The sequence below is a fragment of the Aplidium turbinatum genome, chromosome 1, assembly GCF_918807975.1.
Source record: "Aplidium turbinatum chromosome 1, kaAplTurb1.1, whole genome shotgun sequence".
NCBI classification, from domain to species: Eukaryota; Metazoa; Chordata; class Ascidiacea; order Aplousobranchia; family Polyclinidae; genus Aplidium; species Aplidium turbinatum.
In genome coordinates this window covers 58,851,756-58,871,946 of record NC_137472.1, presented here as the reverse complement: position 1 = coordinate 58,871,946, position 20,191 = coordinate 58,851,756, and the positions used below count along the sequence as shown (strand labels likewise).

General features: G+C 37.5%; 2 protein-coding genes across 3 annotated transcripts; both read right to left on the bottom strand.

The window, feature by feature from the left end:
- Positions 1 to 149: 149 nt before the first annotated feature.
- On the bottom strand, positions 150 to 8,055 carry LOC145778030 (3-galactosyl-N-acetylglucosaminide 4-alpha-L-fucosyltransferase FUT3-like). Of its 2 annotated transcripts, none has more exons than XM_082589423.1 (7): positions 7,582 to 8,055; positions 4,466 to 4,582; positions 3,442 to 3,573; positions 3,019 to 3,195; positions 1,869 to 2,057; positions 1,410 to 1,571; positions 150 to 910 (listed from the first exon to the last, which is right to left on the bottom strand). In XM_082589423.1, the coding sequence occupies exons 1-7, from the start codon at positions 7,893 to 7,895 to the stop codon at positions 439 to 441; spliced, it is 1,563 nt and encodes a 520-aa protein (XP_082445549.1). In that variant the 5' UTR covers positions 7,896 to 8,055; the 3' UTR covers positions 150 to 438. The 2 variants fall into 2 exon arrangements, with proteins under 2 accessions (XP_082445549.1, XP_082445558.1); XM_082589432.1 differs by having other exon boundaries at positions 7,565 to 7,692.
- A 2,250-nt stretch (positions 8,056 to 10,305) lies between these two features.
- Positions 10,306 to 18,382, bottom strand: LOC145774105 (uncharacterized). Its single transcript, XM_082585259.1, has 6 exons — positions 18,132 to 18,382; positions 17,303 to 17,555; positions 14,713 to 14,891; positions 14,101 to 14,214; positions 11,867 to 12,111; positions 10,306 to 11,104 (listed from the first exon to the last, which is right to left on the bottom strand). Exons 1-6 carry the CDS (start codon positions 18,340 to 18,342, stop codon positions 11,015 to 11,017), a joined length of 1,092 nt encoding a protein of 363 aa, XP_082441385.1. The 5' UTR covers positions 18,343 to 18,382; the 3' UTR covers positions 10,306 to 11,014.
- Between the last annotated feature and the right edge of the window lie 1,809 nt (positions 18,383 to 20,191).

Sequence of the window (20,191 nt, the reverse complement as noted above, 5' to 3'; positions counted from 1 at the left end):
ATAGATTCACGATGCAGTAACAACTGTTGCGTGATCAACTGATTGCTCGTTTTTTATTACGTAGACTGTACAGTCGCACGCTTCGCTGCTCAGGCCCATTCTGGTTTTGAAAGCTCTGACAAAAGTACGCGTGGAATGCTGATCAGACCGCAATAGGGCAAAATTTTATTGAAAATCGTTTTATGGTAGCATGGTAAACCCAAAGAATGTGGAAAATCGCCAAGTCAGGTTTTTCCTTTAGTATCCCTTTAAGGTCGCCGCTTTGAAAACTCACTGAACCACTACTTGATAACAGTAACCTTGCTTACATTGTACTTTGACAACGAGGCGTAGCCTAAGCCCACTTTCCACCACGCCACAATAGTTCTTTCATGTCGCATCCATGAACCGACGCGTATAAAATTAGACGGATACCCGGTGTCCATTTTCGCCTAGACCTCAGCAGGATCCACTGTCCTCATCGAACCACTCGAGAGGACTGTGCACTGTAGTACAGATGGGGGGTTCACTAATTTTTTGACACAAGCGACAAAACCCCGCTGCAACTGGAACTGCAAATTGATTCAAAATATTTAGCTTGTCCAAAGTCAGCTTTCCGTTGTTCTGAAAGCTGTTTGAATAGTATTCTCCGTTTTGATCCAAATGCTTCACCCAAGAGCGCCATTCTAAATATTCTGCATATGCGGTCACACTTCTGTCTAAATATTGAAGGTATTCAAACAATTCAATAGGTGATGAGAAGTCCTCTGCATAAATATAAGACTTGGGTGGTAAAACTTTTGCTATGTCTTCTTTGAGGGGCCCAAGAATAATAGGAACAGCACCACTGTACAATGCGTTCAACCACACTTTTTCCGTAAAATAATCTCGACAGTGATAGCTGTTTTCCATCGCCAGGTAAAACTTATATCTAGAAAACATTAGAAACTAGTTAACGTCCAAACACTCGTCTCTGGTGTGAAGTGTCATCTCAAGTAATTGCGTAACCAGACTAAGGTTGAATAAAACTGTGGGGTTTGAGGGATGGAACAGCTTATTTCAGCTTTCAATTCCTCCTACCTATAGCTCAGTTGGGTTAGCGCCTGACTTTACGAACGAAGAACCGTGCGCTTAAGCAATGCATTTCAAGGACTACTCTCCATTTGTACCATTGTTGTCCATTTCGAGACCCAGGCCTGCGTCAGTTGATCAAAACCTCTACAAGTCTGCGGAACTGTTAGGATTAAGCTTTCCCAGTCTGAGGACAAAAATTTCTACAATCAATCAACATTTAATATCTTGTAGCAGCCTGTCCCAATGCTTCTTATATTTTTTCAGTCTTGTTCACCCCAACCATTGACTTCCCCAAGACATTCACCCGAATCATCGATCGTTCGCCTGAAGAAGCCAACGTCGACAGGCTTGCCTACCTGCTTAGGACCTCATAGAAGGCAGGATCCCATCTCGATTCAATCGCAAAAGGCTGACCACATTTTCCGAACATGTCAATTTTCAAGCCAGCGTATTTCAACTCCTGGTAATACTGCATTCTTCTTGTCAATGAACAGTAGCTGACAAGCCAAGCCGCTGCTCTAGAAAATAAATGATAAGTGGGTTTGGTGAATGTCTTTTTCCATCTGGGAGAGGGTGGTTGTGAAGCGAGAGTAAGGTTTGGTTGGGTGAAATTCAGGGAGTGTCGAGAGAGCATTCCAATTTTTCTTCAACATTAAACAGTCTCTTTGAAAGATTAATTATAACAGTTTCGTAAACATATTGAGCCTTTGAGCAATTTTTTACCGATGTGAGTTTATTTTGTGCCTAAATACGATCAAAGTACCACAATCCGCAACAAAACTCCCATCAACTGGAACAATTTGTCTTCTGCCTACCTTGTCTTTTGACGCAAGAGAGTATGAATCTCAGAAGGAATTGTATTAGGTATGTTGAGATAAAGTGAGTTAGTGATAGACTCTGCCGGCAAAGAAGCGACAACAGATTCCAGTTCCTCGTCAGTGGTAAAACGTACCCGTTTATAGGTTCCTACTTTCTTTATAAAGTCATGCTTATTTTCTTTGTTCCTGAAATAGGGTTTGATTACAAACTTCTACTTTATTATTTGATGGTGGTATGGCGCAGCGGGGAAAGCGCTCGTTTTCCCATCATGCAATCCTGGCTCGACTCCCAGCTTATGCTGGTTGTTGAAAAACATCGCTCACCTCTACCAAGGGTGTAAGAAATAGGGTGAGCGTAGTTGCTGAAGCACAGGCGGCCGAGAGAAAGGAACTGGCCACCCTACTCTCGTTAGTGCCGAAGGCTTAGTATAATGAGACAAATTTGTGGGACAATTCCGGTTTTCCTTCAAATCATATTCTTACTCCAGTGATTATTGTTGTCTGTGACACTTCTATGTAGCCGCGGTATGTAGCCTAAACTTTTTGTATTCTAAAGCGTTTCTTCAATCGCATTTGGCCTTTTTCTGTTACCATTTACTTAAAAAAACGTTTTATTTTAGGAACTCCTTCCAGCATGTCATTGCGCATGTCAAAGGTAAGTTCCACACTTGAATCCATGTATCGGGGGATAAGGTTCTGATAATACTAAGCCGGCTCTATCGAGAGTAGGGTGATCAGTTCATTTCTCTTGGCCGCATTTTTTTCAGCAACTTTGCCCATTCAATTTAGGCTTATTACACCATGGGCAGAGGTGTGGGTTGTTTTTCAACAACGATCCAAGATTGCACTATTGGAAAGCGAGCGCATCTGCTGCACCATCTTGCCAAGATGAAGCGCTTAGTCTGGATGAGTATTAAAGTAACAGAAAAAAAAACTTTAGAAAACAATAGAGATAGTTGTGAAGGGAACGTTCTTCCTGGCTATCAGCACAAGACGAAGTACTCACTTAGTAGCCTAGGCTAGGCCTGCAGCGAGCATTTTCGATTAGCTAACCATAACGGTATAGTTTGCTGTTAATTCTTGCAATAATTGGCTGCCGAGAAACAAATGGAGCCTAATTATAGCCCATATGTTCGACTGTTCGTACCAGATCATTTTTAATAGAAATGGAAAGGTGCAGTATGGACTATAGATGTCAGAAGAGTATCGAACAGTCATAGTAGCGTTGTAAAAGTCGTACATATCCCCTCCGAGTTTCCTCACTCCGTGTCTGGTTGCCTGCGGACTTTCCTGCGTCCACCAAACATACAGTTGATTCGGGCGCCTGAAATTATGAAAAACTTTTCATCAAAAGATGTTATTTCCGAAGTGGACGTTATGCTATTGCTTTGTTGCCAATTGCTGCTCAACAGTTTATTTAATGTATGAGGTATAAATAAACGTATGAAGTTGAACGCATCTTTCAAGCACCTATTTTTTGAGACTTAGAAGTACTTTTTTACTCAAGACTTCCTTTATAAACTTTTGAGGCTGTCTAGAGCAACAGCTATAGGCCTACTTGTAAATTTACCTTGTTTCAAACGGTGGAAGGTCCTTTCTATCGGCTTCTGGGGCGTGAAAAACAATCGCATCACTGTTGGGGGCTTCACTACGAAGATGTGTGAAGACACAACGCCCACAGGTAGAGGTGTCTACAATGAAGCTACAAAGCACAACACCATTTACAAAATTATTTTGAGTGTTTTATTTTGGTGTTTTATGAATTGGGATGGAACCGACAACAGCTCAGTCCATGAACACCTACCTTTCTAAACGAATAAAGTAGGCCTACACGTGACGCTTTTTGGTTGTCAGAGCAAACATATGAGTACACAATACACATCAGCGAGCACAATTTTGTGTCTCTTCATTGAAAACACCAAATCGAGCCATATATTACTTTGCTAAAAAGTCTTGAAATTTTCCACTGTAGTATATTTTCCACTATAGTATAGGCTTAATTAGGGATTGTAGATCATAGGGATGCGAAACTTCATCCGCTTTTGGCTTATCCGCAACACTAGAAGGGTTACGTTTTTTTGTAATTTACAAAATTTTTACATTTTATGGGTTATATAAGAAGAGTGAAGTTGGTTTTAAAGTAATTTAAGGTTTTTAGTTGAAAGCAAGCCAGCAGTAAAGCGTAAAAAAATGTCAAATTGGCAATTGACCCTTCTAATGTTGAAGGAACAACGGAGTTGCGCGTGCCGTAATGTACCGTCCCTAGCTTAATTCGTGTAGTATCGTATGGTGAAATTCGTTGACCGCTACAAATTTGTGAATGCCTTATGATGTATCTCAAAAAATAGTTTGTATGCATATAAAAGGAGCTTAGAGTCTGACAGTTCGATGCAGGACTTGGCCATTTAGTAAGATAACTTTGATCCAACTAGCACATAAATTACCAATAAACCTGAAAAGCAAGACATTTGCATGAACTAATAATTCAACAGCTAATAAGAGTCCCAGACAACAAAACCCGTCATTTTTACATTAATTCAACGTCTTCAGACGTTGAATCCTAGTTAATCATATCGGATTGAAAGCAAACTCACGTATCTTTATCTGCAGCAAGGAAATCTTCTAAAATAAACTCCAGCATCAAATTATAACTCTTTTTAGAAACAATCCAAATTAGCACTTTCTTGTGTTCTCTTGCCAGTTGATGTAAACTGAAATAAATCAAGAAGTTACACCATTGCAGGCTTTTTTTCTTTGTAATTTATTCTTTGCTTTCATTCAAGAAGAGGCTGTTTAGTTTTGCTGTGCCAACCGCAGTCCATTGTATCTACCAGTAATTGTGCTGAATTGTCTTCTGGCTGCTTTTGCGCAGTTGCTGTGCAGGCTATGTGCAACTGTAGGCTACGCCATTCATTATTTGTGTATTTCTTGGTTTGTTTATTCCAGGGGTGACGAACCTTTTTGCGGTCGCGGGCCACTTTGTCAATTACACATGAGTTATCGGGCCACACAACTTTTTAATCGTAAACTACTATGAAATGTTTTAGAAGCGACTCAAGATATTATTCATGAATAGTAACAAACGGAAATGAAAGTAATAAAACCCACACAGTTGAAATTATCTTATGCAGAATCGAAACATACAACAGTAAAAATAAAAACAAATCAACTTGTGCAAAAAGGATAGAGCAACAGTACTTGCACTGAAGACAGTTTATTATTCTAAGTTTAATTTTCCAGTTTAAGCGTTTGCTTTCATATGAGTATGATTTCTTCTTTTTTTGGCTCTATCCTTTTTGCTCAAGTTGACGAAATGTTTCGACCATTATACCCTACTCCGAAACAACAAATCAAATTTTCTTTTTCAAACAACAAACAAAAGCCAATGCGAATCATACAGCTGAAGCTATCTAATGCATCATTGAAGCATAAAATATTAAAAAATAACATTGAAGCATTGAATTTTTTGCTGAGTGGGATTTTTGGAAAGATTTTTTTTTTGCTTGACTGAGCGTTCAATATTAGGTCGAACAGACGATGTGGCAACTCTCAAGTGCACACTAAAATTTTCATCTGTCAGCCTCGACCTGTAGCAAAGGAAAGGTGTACCAGTGATAGGCATAAATCAAATAAAGCTGGTCCTAGCCAACCATCCTTCCAATGTCCATCCTGCAGTAAAAGCTTTACCGCACAGATAGGCCTCATCAGCCATCTCCGCACTCATGTAGCCTTCACTGACCAAAGCCCACACTAAAAAAGTTTGATCTTAGTCTCATTGGCCATCTTCGGAAACAAAGGGCGAACATTATCATCAAAACAGCTTTGAGATGTCTTTTGTCTTTAATGCATGAGCGAATGTCAAATTGTTTTGCGGCCGCACAAAATTCTTTGACGGGCCGCAGGTTCGTCACTTCTGGTTTATTCGAATATGGACATTCTTGTCTGACACAAATAAACAATAAGTAAAAATTACTGCATTCAATGGTACCTCCACTTTAAGTTTGTTCTCGGTAACCGGCCATGCCTCAAAAGCCTCCACTATTCCCAACCAATTATACCTATTATTATTTTTTAGTTTATGCTTTTTTGTTTTATTCAAACAATTTTTTTACACAAATATAGGCCTATACGAAGAGTGGTTAAAAATGTTTTTTTTAGTTGCCGTTTTTTTGCTGTTTTTTATACTACCGTATTTTCCAATCGTTTCATAATTTTTTTCAAGTAACAACTGTTTTCATTTATCATAACAAAGCACTGCAAAATAAAGTGTTGAATTACAGCTGCAAAATAACTTATCATAATTTCTTATTGTAAAAGTACAAATTTTGTTCCAACATTTAAATTTTAGACAGATTTTTGGTCTAAAAAAACAATTGTTTTTTTTTATTTTCGCATTTTTTAGCAAAAACATGTTTAAAAAAAAACGAGTCACAACTCTACCTGTAGGCTACGTATGGCCATGAAAATACCTCATTTAGGCTACATAAAATGCTATTGTAGTTGATTGGTTTATTTTGTTGTGCGAAATCAAGACAGCTAGGCTAAACATTAAACGACACAGCACGCGGTAATGATCATACCATATCAATATGGGATAGTATAGTACCCTACATGTAGGCCTACACTGTACAGTGCATCATTCAAGCAAGTTAATGATTCAAGTAAACCATAACAAAAAGCTGCGAAGTGACCCTGATGGTCTTTCAGGCAAGCAGCCACCTGCAGTGAATTAATTTCAATGACACCAAATTTAATCAATTTATGTATTCTAACTATAACGTTTCATCACTTTTTCATGGTTGTGCCTGGCAATCTCACTCGCGGTTGCAGTAGGCCTAATCAAGTTTAGAACTGTAATTTCAAATCATTTAGCCTACTCTGGGCAATAAAATTATATGCCAACATTGTACAGGGGTTAGCTTACTGTTCTACAATGTAGCTGTAGCGTAGTATAGTGATTGGGATATATTTCCAGAAGTAATACCGATAACGTGTTAACACCAGGGCTGTGGAGTCGAAAGGATTTTAGTGTGACCGGTGTCGTTAAAAAGGGGCTGCAAAACGATAAAGTATAACTTTTTTCAACCATAGGCAGATAAAACCAAGCACCCACACGGTATTTAACATAAACATCAGTTATTTCTTTTCAGTGTAGATGTAAAATCAATTATATTTCGTTACTTAAAAAGGGCTAAGATGTGTATGGCCGAAAACGTTCGTAGTTTATGTTCAGTTTAATGTATTATGTTAAATGCCGTGTGGTTGCTTGGTTTTATCTGTCTATGGTCGAAAAAAGTCACCTCTTTACCAAAATTGTGTTATAACTTTTTTGTTTGCAATCTTTTATCATACTTCTGCTTCTTTTTCTATATGTTGCTGTGCACGGTCTTTTTATTCTATAATGCTAATTGCGATCTAACACTTCACCAAAAAATAGTAATGTTCACCGTTTTAATTTCGATCACAATTTCAGTGAAATTAAATTTTAAAAAATGAAAAATGGACAATACATTACCGTTACTTAAAAAAAAACTGGCAAGCCTAAAAAGTCTGGCAACACTGAAGCCGGAGTCGGCCAGTTATAAATCGAACGGAAGTTGCATATTTTTCCACATCTACTCCATCCACAGCCCTGCTTTTAATTCTAAACTCTCTGGCTTATTCGCTTTGCTACCCTGTCTCTGGTTCCATACCTGTTTCAGTTACTTACGACGAAGTTTGAAGCGAATTCTCGGTAGCAATTGAAACATGGTCTTCTGGGAACGCTTTGGAGATGTGTTCTCTCTTCAATGTATCTAAGTTATATGGAGTAGTAGAATTTTGCGCGCTCGTTTTGTTGAAACCTTCTGCGCTATATTTTGCAGCATGCCATATGTTAGAGGTACCAAGTAATGGATGTATTTCCCCATTTACAGTTGATTTGTAGAGGCCAATGTAAATTGCTGAAAGTATGAAAATGGTTATGACAAATAATACTCCAGTTCTTTGAATAAGACTTTTCGTTTGAAACAATTTCTTTCGCATGTTCAAAATATATTTGTTCACAATAAGTTAGGCTAGGCTACTTCGTAATTATTTTAGTTTTCTAAAGCTGTAAAACCTCAATTCTAAATAAAACAAACTTTAATTTCATTCCAACGATTAAAATATAGCCTATATCGGGTGCAGCGGTCTAAAAGGTTACAGGAACTAGCCTACCTTATGCCTATAAACATCTTATCTAAAAATAATTTTATCAGAGTTGCCAGTTTTACGATTTAATGGCGGAACTAAACTATAGTTTTGTTCATAATTTTTAGAACACTTAAATAACTATAGTTACATAGACACAGCTAAAACTTTCACATAGTTCTTCTAAATAGCCTACCTACTCTCAATTGACGTAGTTTCGAGAGTTTGACATTCTAGTTAATCTACCACCAGCCTATAAGCTATTCTTTGGGATTAACGTATGCAGCTTAACAATTTAATGACGATTTTACTAAAGCTTACAAGGCAAGCTGGAGCACCAAATAGCATTCATAAACTACAGCAATGCTTGTTTTAATCAGCAGTTCAGCTTCACGTTTTTTTGCTTTCTTAATTAATAAACTTCATTTTGTGACGATTTTGTCCGCAATTGTTTCAAATAATGAAGTTTGTAATGACTCAATGATGTAATTTTTGACTTCGCTCATCAATCATCATCAGCCTTTATGAATATGGTCATCTTCTTGTTGATATTTTGACACAACACCTTCACTATGCAAAATATTAACTGGCCTTTATTTTTACTAAGGCGACCCATGGGCGACCTATAGCCTATACAGCACACAGTTTTCGGTAAAAATCTCCCCGGAAAATATCAACAATATGAAGAATAGCTGCAAAAAAGAGTTCGAAGCGAATTTATAAAAGAGTAAAAGAAAAGCGGAAGGAGAAAATTTTCTGTTTAGAAATTTTTGTGCATTTTCGGGTTGAATTCTCTTCATTTTGTGTATGTATCCACCATGGCCACCTCAAGATACGGCCTGATTTGTCACATTTTGCAGAAATTTCCAGGTTTTTCTAACTTTGGGCAAACGTTTAAATAACTTTTTCTAAAAATTAGATTTTTACGCTTTCTTTATTCTATTCCCCAGATGACACAATAGGTTTTAACATTCTCACATGTTGAAAAACAAAGAAAATTTGATTTTGTAAATTTTAGTCAGACTGTTAAGTTTTCAATAACAGTCTGATTTTGCGTTTTTCAACTTACTTTTTCTCATTTGCCACTGCTTCCCCAAGGCAACAATTAAGTTTTATGTCATTAGGAAACCGCAAAAAGTAAAAACATCTCAAAAAATGTCAGTCAAGCACTAGCAGTGGCTGTAATCAAAATCTGCAAAATGTGACAAATCAGGCCGCATCTCCAGGTGGCCATGGTATCCACCTATAATTTACAAATACGCCGTAGGCTAGCCTACTCAGTACTCAGCCTATCTATATTTTGTAGGTACAATCAAACCCTTTTTTTCTTTATCCATATTAACTTGTAATTAATTTATGATGGAAAAAACTTTACAAAAATTTAGCTTCATTTGTGACTTTAGTTTTATTTTTACCAACTAATCTTGTCAAAAAGGGTCCACTGATACAGAATATCCAAAACCTCTGACGTCACATCTGGCTATCACATTCAAACCTATCACATTAATTCAGACCTTTTCGCTGATAAGTGCAGACGAATATAGCATGTAAACAGTTTATAAAAAGTCAGGAATTTTCTGAACTATACAATATTGCAATCAACAATCAGACAAACATTAATAAACAAAATCATACTTATCAAGAGAAAAACCAAGCAAGCAAGAGCAGTTTGCAACTGTCCAACGAAGGATGCAATGGAAGACAATTTTCTTTAGGAAATATGATTATGAAATATGGAATATGATTATCTAAACATGAAATAAAATATTTATACACAAAACACGTAGGGTAACCTACATTAGACTACTCTTTAGTTCCTACATTCTATATAGGAATACCGGTTTCTGATTATATAGGCCTACTAAATAAAGGGAGGGGTATTCCTCTCGTGACCACAAAATGCTGTAGGCCTAAGAGTTAAAACTTGTTAATTTTTTCTGCAGTGTAGGACACAAAACAAGCTATGTAGGCTAATATTCAGTCGTGTTTTGGGTGAATATTTTTTCCCTTTGTTGATTTGAAATCAAATTGTTCAACCTCTCCGAATTTTATGCTCGCCAGTTGAATTTTATTGCTCATTTGCTATCGCTCGCCCATTATAATGGCGTCCTTGTATTCAGGTGTTAAGCTATAGGCTTACCGTATAATACGGGTTATATGAACAAGCAAACGGTTTGCTAATTACTTCTAAACTTAAATGGGTGAATATGGAAGTTCTAGATACAAGCCTATTAATAAGCTAGAGTAGGACTACAGAACGAAGCAAGGTTTTACAAAATATGATATTTACAACACATACCGTACCGACATACAACAGTGACTTACAGAATACTATTAATACATATGCATTATGCAATAAATACAATTGCTGACATAATCATTAAAATTGTTTAAAACATGTGTAAGCCTACCGGTAGGCTACATTTTCTAAGAATTCTATCATAGAAAAATAACCTGATCATCTCCAAAATGCTTCAGTTCAGGCTCATACTTAACACTTGATGAAGCTATAAGACCAAACCAAAAAGAGACTCCGTCTCCAGTGTCCTTGATCTCAGGACATCAGGTGAAGTAAGTAAGTAACTAACTATTTTTCAAAGCAGTATTTTCTCAACATTGAGAAAAGTTGCAACAATTGCAAGTAAAGATGACGATAATGGCCCCTTTATATCTTTTAAATGTAAAGCAAAGTAGTCTGGTTGCTGGTAATATAGTAAACTAATTACTTGAAGATCAAATCAAAGTTGACATCTTTCAAGAACTGGCAACTGGTGCCAACTCAATATACCAGGGTTTTACCAATTGCAGTTGACTCGTCGTTTCTGATTGGGCATTATCAACTTTTCTCATTGATGTCAATATACGTTTTCATTTTGTTTAGAAAAACTAAACGTTCAAAAATTAAATTTAAATCGAATGGTTGCGACAGTTTGTGGGGTTCTTCAAACAATTTACTAACACCAACAGCAGTATCAATAACCGCACCATCCAGAAACAATCCGTATGTTATCAATGGCAGTGTCTCCCCTGTAGTTATCGCCTCTCGAAGCGATGATTTCTACCTGCAAAACAAACAATAAATTGTCCTTGTCTCAGCAGAGGCACAGAATATTGATTGAGAGAAACTTTATCCTCTAAGTCTAAAGAGTCTAAACGAAAAAGCTGCTTTCGAAGTTTAATTTTAGTTGTTTCGAAAGTAGCCTATGTCTTGTTGTTTATCACCTATAGTCCACGTGAAAACCTGCAACTTACCATTATGATTAGAAATGTAATATCATTGCATATGTCCCTTTCGAGTGATACTCAATCAAAGAAAGACATTAATATAGACTTTTTGTCAGAGCTCACCACCGTTTGCATTGTGTGACAACAACATGATAAGAGAAACTTATTTTGGCCTAGTGACCTCTTAGCCAATAGTTGAGCGTCGTTGACCTATTCGGTTTTGCTGCTTAATAGCAGCTCGTGAATATGTCGTGTAGGCCTACTTGTTGGCCGGCAAACAAAATCATACATTTTGCATTGATTTGATGTCAGCAAACATCAAATGAATGTAAAAGGATCTGCAGTATATTAGTAGCCTATGTTATATAGACGTATTTAGGCATTAAAAAACGTCAAAATGCACGTAGGCTCGGCGCTCGGGCTACTTCACAGATGAGCCTTCTTTTGATTTGTCCTGTGATCTTCTCTAAATTTTGAAACGACAAACAAAAACAGCAATATATTATTACAAAACTTTCCAAATAAACACGGTACGGTAGTAAACGTGATTTTTTATTCCAAAATAACTTAAACAATAAATCGTTCTCGCAGTTACTTACCGGCAAATAATCTTCTATGTCCACTTGAAGAATCACGTCTTGCCACCTCGGATTTGCCTTTGTGGTTTGGTACAAGATGTCTGAACCAACTTGTACAGAGAACTTATGATGTCTGTTATCATCAACATTGTGGTGATGTTTTAGTTTGATACAAAAACATCCTCTCAGTGGCTTGTATGTTCTTAGAATAGCTTTTAATAGAAGTTGACGATGCAGGCTTGCCTCGTAATGCATGTAAAACCTGCCTGCCAACAAGTAAGCATAAAAAGTTAAAGATTATTATTATTATTTTCTCATCAATTCAATAAATATTTAAATAAATATTAAACAATGAAAACTATTAATACTACAAAAAGTGCTCAATGCCAAGCAAAAAAGCAAAGCAGAGCGAATTAAATCAAATATAGTTATTATTATATAAACCCTTGACAGCCTATTTCACCTAAAGGAGGACCATCAGAAGGTCCTTATTCAAATAGAATATAATATCTTATTCTATTTGAATAAGGACCTTCTGATGAACCTCCTTTAGGTGAAACAGGCTGTCAAGGGTTTAGATCAGGGGTTCTTAAACTGGGTCCATGGACCCCCAAGGGGTACACGGACTAGTTTTAGGGGGTCCATGAAGGCACAATGGAAATCTTAGTGTATAATGTCAAAAATGGAATACATTTTTCACCAGAAAAGAGATTAAGTTCAAACAACGCTGATGATTTCTAGTTTGGTGTTTCCTGATAATTGTTATCGCATTGTAGCCTATTGTTTTTTAGTTGCGTACGTTTACTAGCCTACGTTATTCATTAAAATTGTCTTTCAATTCGAAAAGTATTGGCGATTTTTGGAGTTCATTGATGCAAGCATATCCTCTTTTGGTAAAGAGAGCCATGGCTGCTATAATCCTTTTTGCGACTACATATTTATGTGAGTCAGGATTTTCATCCTTGGTAACTATCAAAACAAAGAGTCGAAACCGGTTGGATGCAAAGGATGACATGCGTGTTGCTGTTGTCCTATCAAAGGCGAAGCCACAATTTCATGTTCTTGTTGAAGACAAACAGCAGCTTCTTTCACATTAATGAAATTAAATCGAAGATATTGAAAAACAATATATCACCACATCCTACAACCCTACATCTGCATTCGCTATTTCTTAAATTTAATAAAACATAAATTTTGTTACCAATTCAATTTAATTTTATTGCCACAAAGGGGGCCCAAGCCAACTAAATTTTTGTTTTAAGGTGTCCGCGTTAAAAAAAGTTTAAGAACCCCTGGTTTAGATAGTAATAACTATATTTGATTGGTTATAGGCAAATTGTTCGTAAACAGTTGTTCGTAAACAATTGTTCGTAAAACAATTCTTCGTAAACAGTTGTTCGTAAAACAATTGTTCGTAAACAGTTGTTGGGAAATAAAATTCGTAAAACAATTCTTCGTAAAGCATTTCTTCGTATACCGTACATCAAATCTCAATTGCATGCACGAAGAAATGCTTTGGAAAGAATTGTTTTACGAAGAATTGTTTACGGAGAACTGTTTAGCCTACGAATAAAACGTCAGACACCCTTTGAATTAAATAATCATCACTCAACTCAAACTCTCGGTCAATTTGTATCACTGAAGATGAAAGGGGTATAGTTTTTGAAACGTTTGCTGGACATGAGTTTGGTTTCTGCTTGATAGGCTTTGAAATTTTTATTCATTTAACCTTGTATTTTTTCCCACAACCATCTTATGCTACTCAAAAGCAGGACCGTAGTGTCGGAGTCGTGGAGTCGGAGGAATATTGGTGTGTCCGCAGTCGGAGTAAGAGTTGCTAAAAAATGCCTAAACTTATTCCTGCTTGATACAAAGCGATAAAGAATAAAATTTTGTTTGCAATACTTTTTTCCAAAATATTGTTTCTTGTTCTCCATTTTGCGCTCTAACACTTTGCCAGAAAATAGCAAAGTTGGTTCTTGTCAGTTATTGTGAAAGTCGCCGTTTCAATTTTAATCACAACTGAATTGAAATTAATTTAAAAAAAATAAAAAGGACAAAGTCCATAAAATTCTGACAACCGTTTTAAGCCGGAGTCGGTGGCGGCAGTTATAAATCGAGGACTTGGAGTCGTATGTTTTTGCTCGACTCCACAGCCCTGCTCAATAGCAGCAATTTATAATCATGAGAATAGAACTTGGGCAGATCACAAAGAAAGTGATTGCTTAGCAATAAACGTTGATATCTTTACTTACGATCGGAGGCCCAGTTGGGTCCTGTGTTCATAGTAAAGGTTTTCCCTTTGTTTCGCACCCACCCGCTATTTACCCAACCGTCCATGTGTCGACTTTCAAAACTAGTGTCAAACTCTGGAATAATGTAAAGTGATACTCATTATGTTAAAAACTCATTTACATGGAAAAAAATGCCAAAGATTTCCATAAATTTTAGTGAATATTTAGACAACTAAACATATTATTGTAACAGACGTTTTGCGTACTGCAAAACCTTCTGTGGATTTCTAAACTAAGCGATCTCCGTCACACAAATATCAATTGAATGAAGCTGGCCATACTTTATTCGACCCAAATTTTTGCTTGCAGAAAGACCATATTTCGGAATAGTGTAGGTCATTGACAAAGTCATAATTCAAATACAGAACAGTAATACAAAAAGAATCCATTTAGCTGTTCAGTCTTATAGTTTAGCCCAAAAAGTAGGCTACTCTTGTCGAACAGACTAAGATGCACGTAAGAGTAGAGTAAGACATGTGAGATCATTTTTAAGTATCTTTTTTTGATGAAACTAAAGTGTGCTAGTGGTAAACTACAGATCCTGTTGTTGGAAACACGTCATTATTTGCTTACCTTGTCCAATGATGTTTGTCAAATTGGTGTAAAGACATTGCCGCGGTTCGTGGACTATTTCTTCAACTTCGTTGGATTCCTCAGCTTCAGATTCAATCAGTGCGTTGTTTGTGTCTTGGCATGTTATAATCTTTTCAATACCAGCTTGCATGGAGTCATATCGTTTCACAACAGTTGCTCTGCATAGACATCACAACCAATAATAATGCTTGCTTTTACTCCTAGCTTTTGCAGTAGCCTATGGCTATATAGCGCTTGTGTCCGTCGCAAAATACTTTGCTCCTCAGCGCTTTACAAAACAGACCTTTGTAATGAATCCATATCTTTGCTGAATGCCAAGCAGGAATAAGATTCAGTACCCTACCACTTTTGAAAAGATCTTTGGAATGACCCGACAGGGCATAGCCTAGAACCAATGACTACCACTTCAGAAGCGGACACACTAAACCAGGTATGGGTTAAGACAAGAAAACACTTTAAGGATAAAGCACAGTCAGCCTTTGTTTATTTGTAGGAGCAAATCAAGAAGAAAAACAGTAATTTCAGTTCTTCTTGGAAGCTTCATACATTCAATTGCCAACGTGTATACAAAAACTGCATTTTATCTGCATAAGGTTACAATGACATCAAGTTTATTCAAAATATTGAAAACAATTAATGCAAGGTCAGTTTCGGTGTACTGACATAAAAACAACGCACCCAATGCCAAGTTACAATATGTTCAATGTAGTCTTTCATTCATCTCAGAAAATTGGTTTCGCCACTTCACTGCTCAGCCGCAAGTTCTTGTGAATTCACAAGCTCGACAAGAACTTTTGCCAACCCCGTATATGTAGCTACACTTCAGATTATCAGCAGTAGGGTGGCTCGTTTTTGAACTTTTTATTTTTTAATTCTCTCTGGGTAGTGGGGAAATGGTGCCAATGAGTGAGAAAACACTCATGACAAAATTTGAGATTCGTAACAAATTGTCTTCAGCCTCCTCATGGGGCTCAAAAATCGAAAAATAGGGTCAACAACGCAATTTTTTCCAAAAATAATTTTAGTTTGGGTAGATACAATATTGTTTAGATATAACTTATCTAACTAACCTAAAAAAAAATTAAAGTCATTTGAACTATTCCTTCAGCTTCCTCACAGCTTCTGAAAATTTCCATTTTACTGAAAGTTTCGCATTTTTGTTTGTGGTTACATAACTACAAACTTCGTCAGTGACGTAAATTCAAATAAAAGACGTCACTTTTTGCTACCAAATTAACCCAATTTCATTAAAAAATGACGCAACAGCTCAGGGCAGGTCTATAAAGAGCATTGCAATGACGTTTTATACTTGGCAAAATGTCTAATTCAATTATGTATTATGTAATAATTACCTACAAAAATGCGAAATTTTTAGCAAAATGGAAATTTTCAGAAGCTGTGAGGAAGCTGAAGGAATAGTTTAAATGACTCCAATTTTTTTTCTTAGGTTAATTAGATGTATCTAAACAATATTGTATCTACCCAAACTAAAATTATTTTTGGAAAAAATTGCGTTTTTAACCTCATTTTTCTATTTTTGAGCCCCATGAGGAAGCTGAAGACAATTTGTCACGAATCTCAAATTTTGTCATGATTTTGTTCTCACTCATTGGCACTATTTCCCCACTACCCCGAGAGAATTAAAAAAAAAGTTCAAAAACGAGCCAACCTATTCAGCAGGCCACAGCCGTAAAAGGGGCCGTAGACATTTCTCTCTAGAGAAACTTACTGTTCTTAATCATGAGAAAAATCAAAGGCTATAGTCGAAGGGGCGCCACACTGCAATCGACGGTACCAGTATGTCTTTAAATTTTTTCCAAAGACGTGCTATTGAGCGCTGTAGCACCAGCGCCCTTTTGAACGTCGAACCAAGGCTCTCACCACTCGGCTATGCAGCCGGAGGTATATCATTAATTTCAAACTATAGCATATAATTATCAACAAACAATCAACTTAGTAACTACTAATTATATCCTGAACTTATAAGCAGGGTCGTTGCGAGAATAAGTTTAGCCGGGTACCAATGAAATTCTCAAGCCCCAAATCATATCATTTTTTGTTGTGATGGTCAAAAATAAAAACAAGTTAAACTGAATTTTCATAAAAACCGCACTGTATTCAAAGAATTGTCCGCCCCGTAAGCTCAGTGGTTACGCTCCCTGCTCAAGATCAAGCGGCGCTGGTTCGACTCTCGGGGTGTGTGCTTGTGCAACGCATTTTCAGGACTTCTCTCCATTCAGCGGCACCTTGTAAATGGAATAATTCCCCGGCAACAAGACTTCAAGAATCGGAAAACTCCACTCTGCCAATCTCGGTAACTGGCCCTGTGTCAAGAGCCTCTACAAGTATGCGAAACTGCAAGGATAACCTATCAAAGCTTTGTCAGTCCGAGGATAAAGATTGAAAACCAAACCAACCATTCGAGGTGGTTTCTTCAAGTTCCTTGGAAAGGTTGCAGGCCCCTAAAACCTTTCAAAGCTAGGGTCCAAACGTACTTTTGGGCCCTCTTTTCAACGCCACTGATGATAACTGACAAGCTACATAAAGTTGTGAAAATATTCAATCTTACTTTATTGTGAACACTGTGCTTTTGCAGCTAGGTGGCGCTAGCCAGTTCAACGTCACAGACTCCTTCAGACGCGGATTGGAATGCATCATCGTGTTGTTTATCTCAGTGTTCGCGATTATTTCGTGACAGTTGTAGACTTGGTAACCAGAGTCTGGTGGTGGGGTTACGAAGCTCCCAGCGATGGGTTTGTGCTTCGTTACAACTTGAACCATGAAACCTCTGAAGCGCTGGTTTGATCGTGAGCTGATTGTTACTAGAACAAAGAACAATTGTTTCACGCACTGCACATTTTTTACGTCAAAATTGTTGCCATTTTTGCATGTAGTCAAAATAGGAGTAGCGGAGTAATCAAAATAACAACAACATAAGCTACGTTTATTACTTTAACAAAACTTCATACATCAAGGAAAATTATCGCTAAAAATGTTTCTTTACAATTGTTGACGTCATATTTTGGTAAATTCAAATATATCATTAATCAACAACTTTTGGTTTCGTTCAGGTGAAAAATAAATCAAAACCAGATTAGATTTCACGTTGTTTGATCCATTTTGTGAAGAGCGATTGACTGTGGAGCTCGACGGTTGGTTAAGTTCCTCATCAGGATTGTTAGTCCAAAGGTCTTTTGTTTGATGACTAATATGATTAAAAGTACAAACACAGCCCAAGTTGAACCTTTTTATGTAATTGCTTGCAAGAATATAATTTAATTGCAATTTTTACTTACAACATCGTCAAAGCAGAGACGTAGCCAAGAGGGAGATTTTGGGAGTAATCGCCCTCCTCCCAAGTTTTATCTTGTTGATATGAACAAGTTGTGTCGACTTACTTGGTATTACTTCTTCTGGCCCAAACCAATCTTTTTCTGTTGTGATTTCATAATCCAACGCAAAATCTGCTGGCGCCACTCGCATGTGCTCCAAAGGTTCCAGTGTGTCGCAAATAACTGGACTTAGTGCTGGCCCCCTTGGCAAAGCACAAGCGAGGAAAAACACGTTGCAGATGACAAAATAATAGTTAAAAAAAGTTAAAACAAACATAGTTAACTTCAAACTATATTAACTGGTGACCTTTGAAAACTTAACTGCAAAGCAAAGCCGTTTGTAAAATATTAAAAGCACTTCCTAAACAAGCATTGGATTAAAGAATAATGGAAGCTAAACATCAGCTTCAATGGTGATGAGCTTTAGCTTGGGTGGAGTAATTAAACTGCTATCTGAAGGTTACCTTACCTACGTCTAACCAGAAGATAAATTTACGAAATTAAAGAAAGTTAAAGTATGGGATATAATAAATGTAAAAGTATTGATTTGCAAACAATGGTGGTAAATTGTATCTAGTAAGAATGCAAAGCAAAAGAATTCAAAAAGAGAAAAATTTATCAGTGAAACAAGAAGGTTTAACCAGCGGTCAAAATGTGTGCACATTGCACAGACGTCAAACGACTTAATTCACCAACAAGCAGTGGCGCGGGAACTATTCTTCTCTAGGGGGGGCTGAAGCTGCCGTAGTGTTGTGAGCTTCTGGGGGGCTTCGCCCCCCAGACCCCCCTTACGTGGGAGAACATTTAAAACTGGTAGTAGGTATTATCGGTCCCCTACAGTGTGTAATAAGACGCCAAAAACACACACATTGTAAGTTGTAAGAAACGAAGAACGGCAACAACAAAAGCAGCGTTCAAGAAATTTAAATTGAAAACGAACAAATTAGAAAGTGATATGAAAACGACAGTTGGTGAAAATGAGTTCTCACACGCTTCCGAAGATCGCTTTTCGCTCAGGATTTTCTCTATGAGCTGTGTCATGAGTTTTTTGACATCGACAGTGTTTAAAATGTTTTGGTGGACATGCATCAACGCAAGACGAGTAGGCCTAAATCTTTTTTGTGTCATTGAGCTTTTCAACCACGTTTTCAGGCGCCATAGAGCAGAAAAAGAACGTTCTGATGATGCAGCTGAAACCGGGAGGCAAAGGCAGAGCTCCTCAACTTTTCCCGTTTCTTTGAAAAGATTTAGTCTTCGAGGGTTTAGTTGCGATAATATCTCAGCAACCTTTTTAACGGAGTTTGCGGTTTTTCCACTTACCATTCGCTGAGCATTGAGCAAGGTAAGTTCCGTTTTTAGGCGATCTTTTCTGATGGCATCGGGTAAGCTGATCTCAGTATCAGATCCTCCCTCACCGTTTGCACAGCTTAGAAGGGCCTTCTCTCTGTTGGCTGCTGTAAGCAGATCCACTTGGTCGAATCTTCGATCAAGCTCAGCTTGAACAAAATCAAGGGCTTCGATGTATTGCCGTTTCCACGCTCCTTCTCCCGCAGACGACAAACCATCCGATTCCTCTGTGTTTCGAAATCTTGCTAGAGTTTTGCTCACTTGGGGATTCTTTGGCGTCTTTAGGTTATTGGCAGACACAAAGAAGTTCGCTGCTTCCACAAGCATGGAAACGGATTAATCTTTTCTGAGATTTTTGATCCGTTTGCGGAAAATGGTGATGATCCAAAGATGAAGCAGAGATCTTCTTGTGTTGGAGCTGTCTTGCGACGGCTTCTGCAAACTGAAAAACTTCACCGCTGCAGGTAATCGCAAAATAAATCCACATCATGCGTGCTTATTTTACCAAGCTGAATATCTTTGCACGTGCGTCTCCTTTCATTGCACTATCTTCTGTCGTGTGGGTCAGACACTGCAACAGCCAAATAGGGTAGGGTAGCATTTAACAACATGAGCAAGGGCAGAAGCACGAACGCACCAACAAGTAGGAAACAAAACCAGCAAATTGCAGGCAACTTCATCGGAACCAAAAAGCGACATAAACAAAGATTTACGTTTAGACGATCGATTCACGAATTACAACTGCAACACCGTGAACGAAGTTTAAGACATCTGCAATA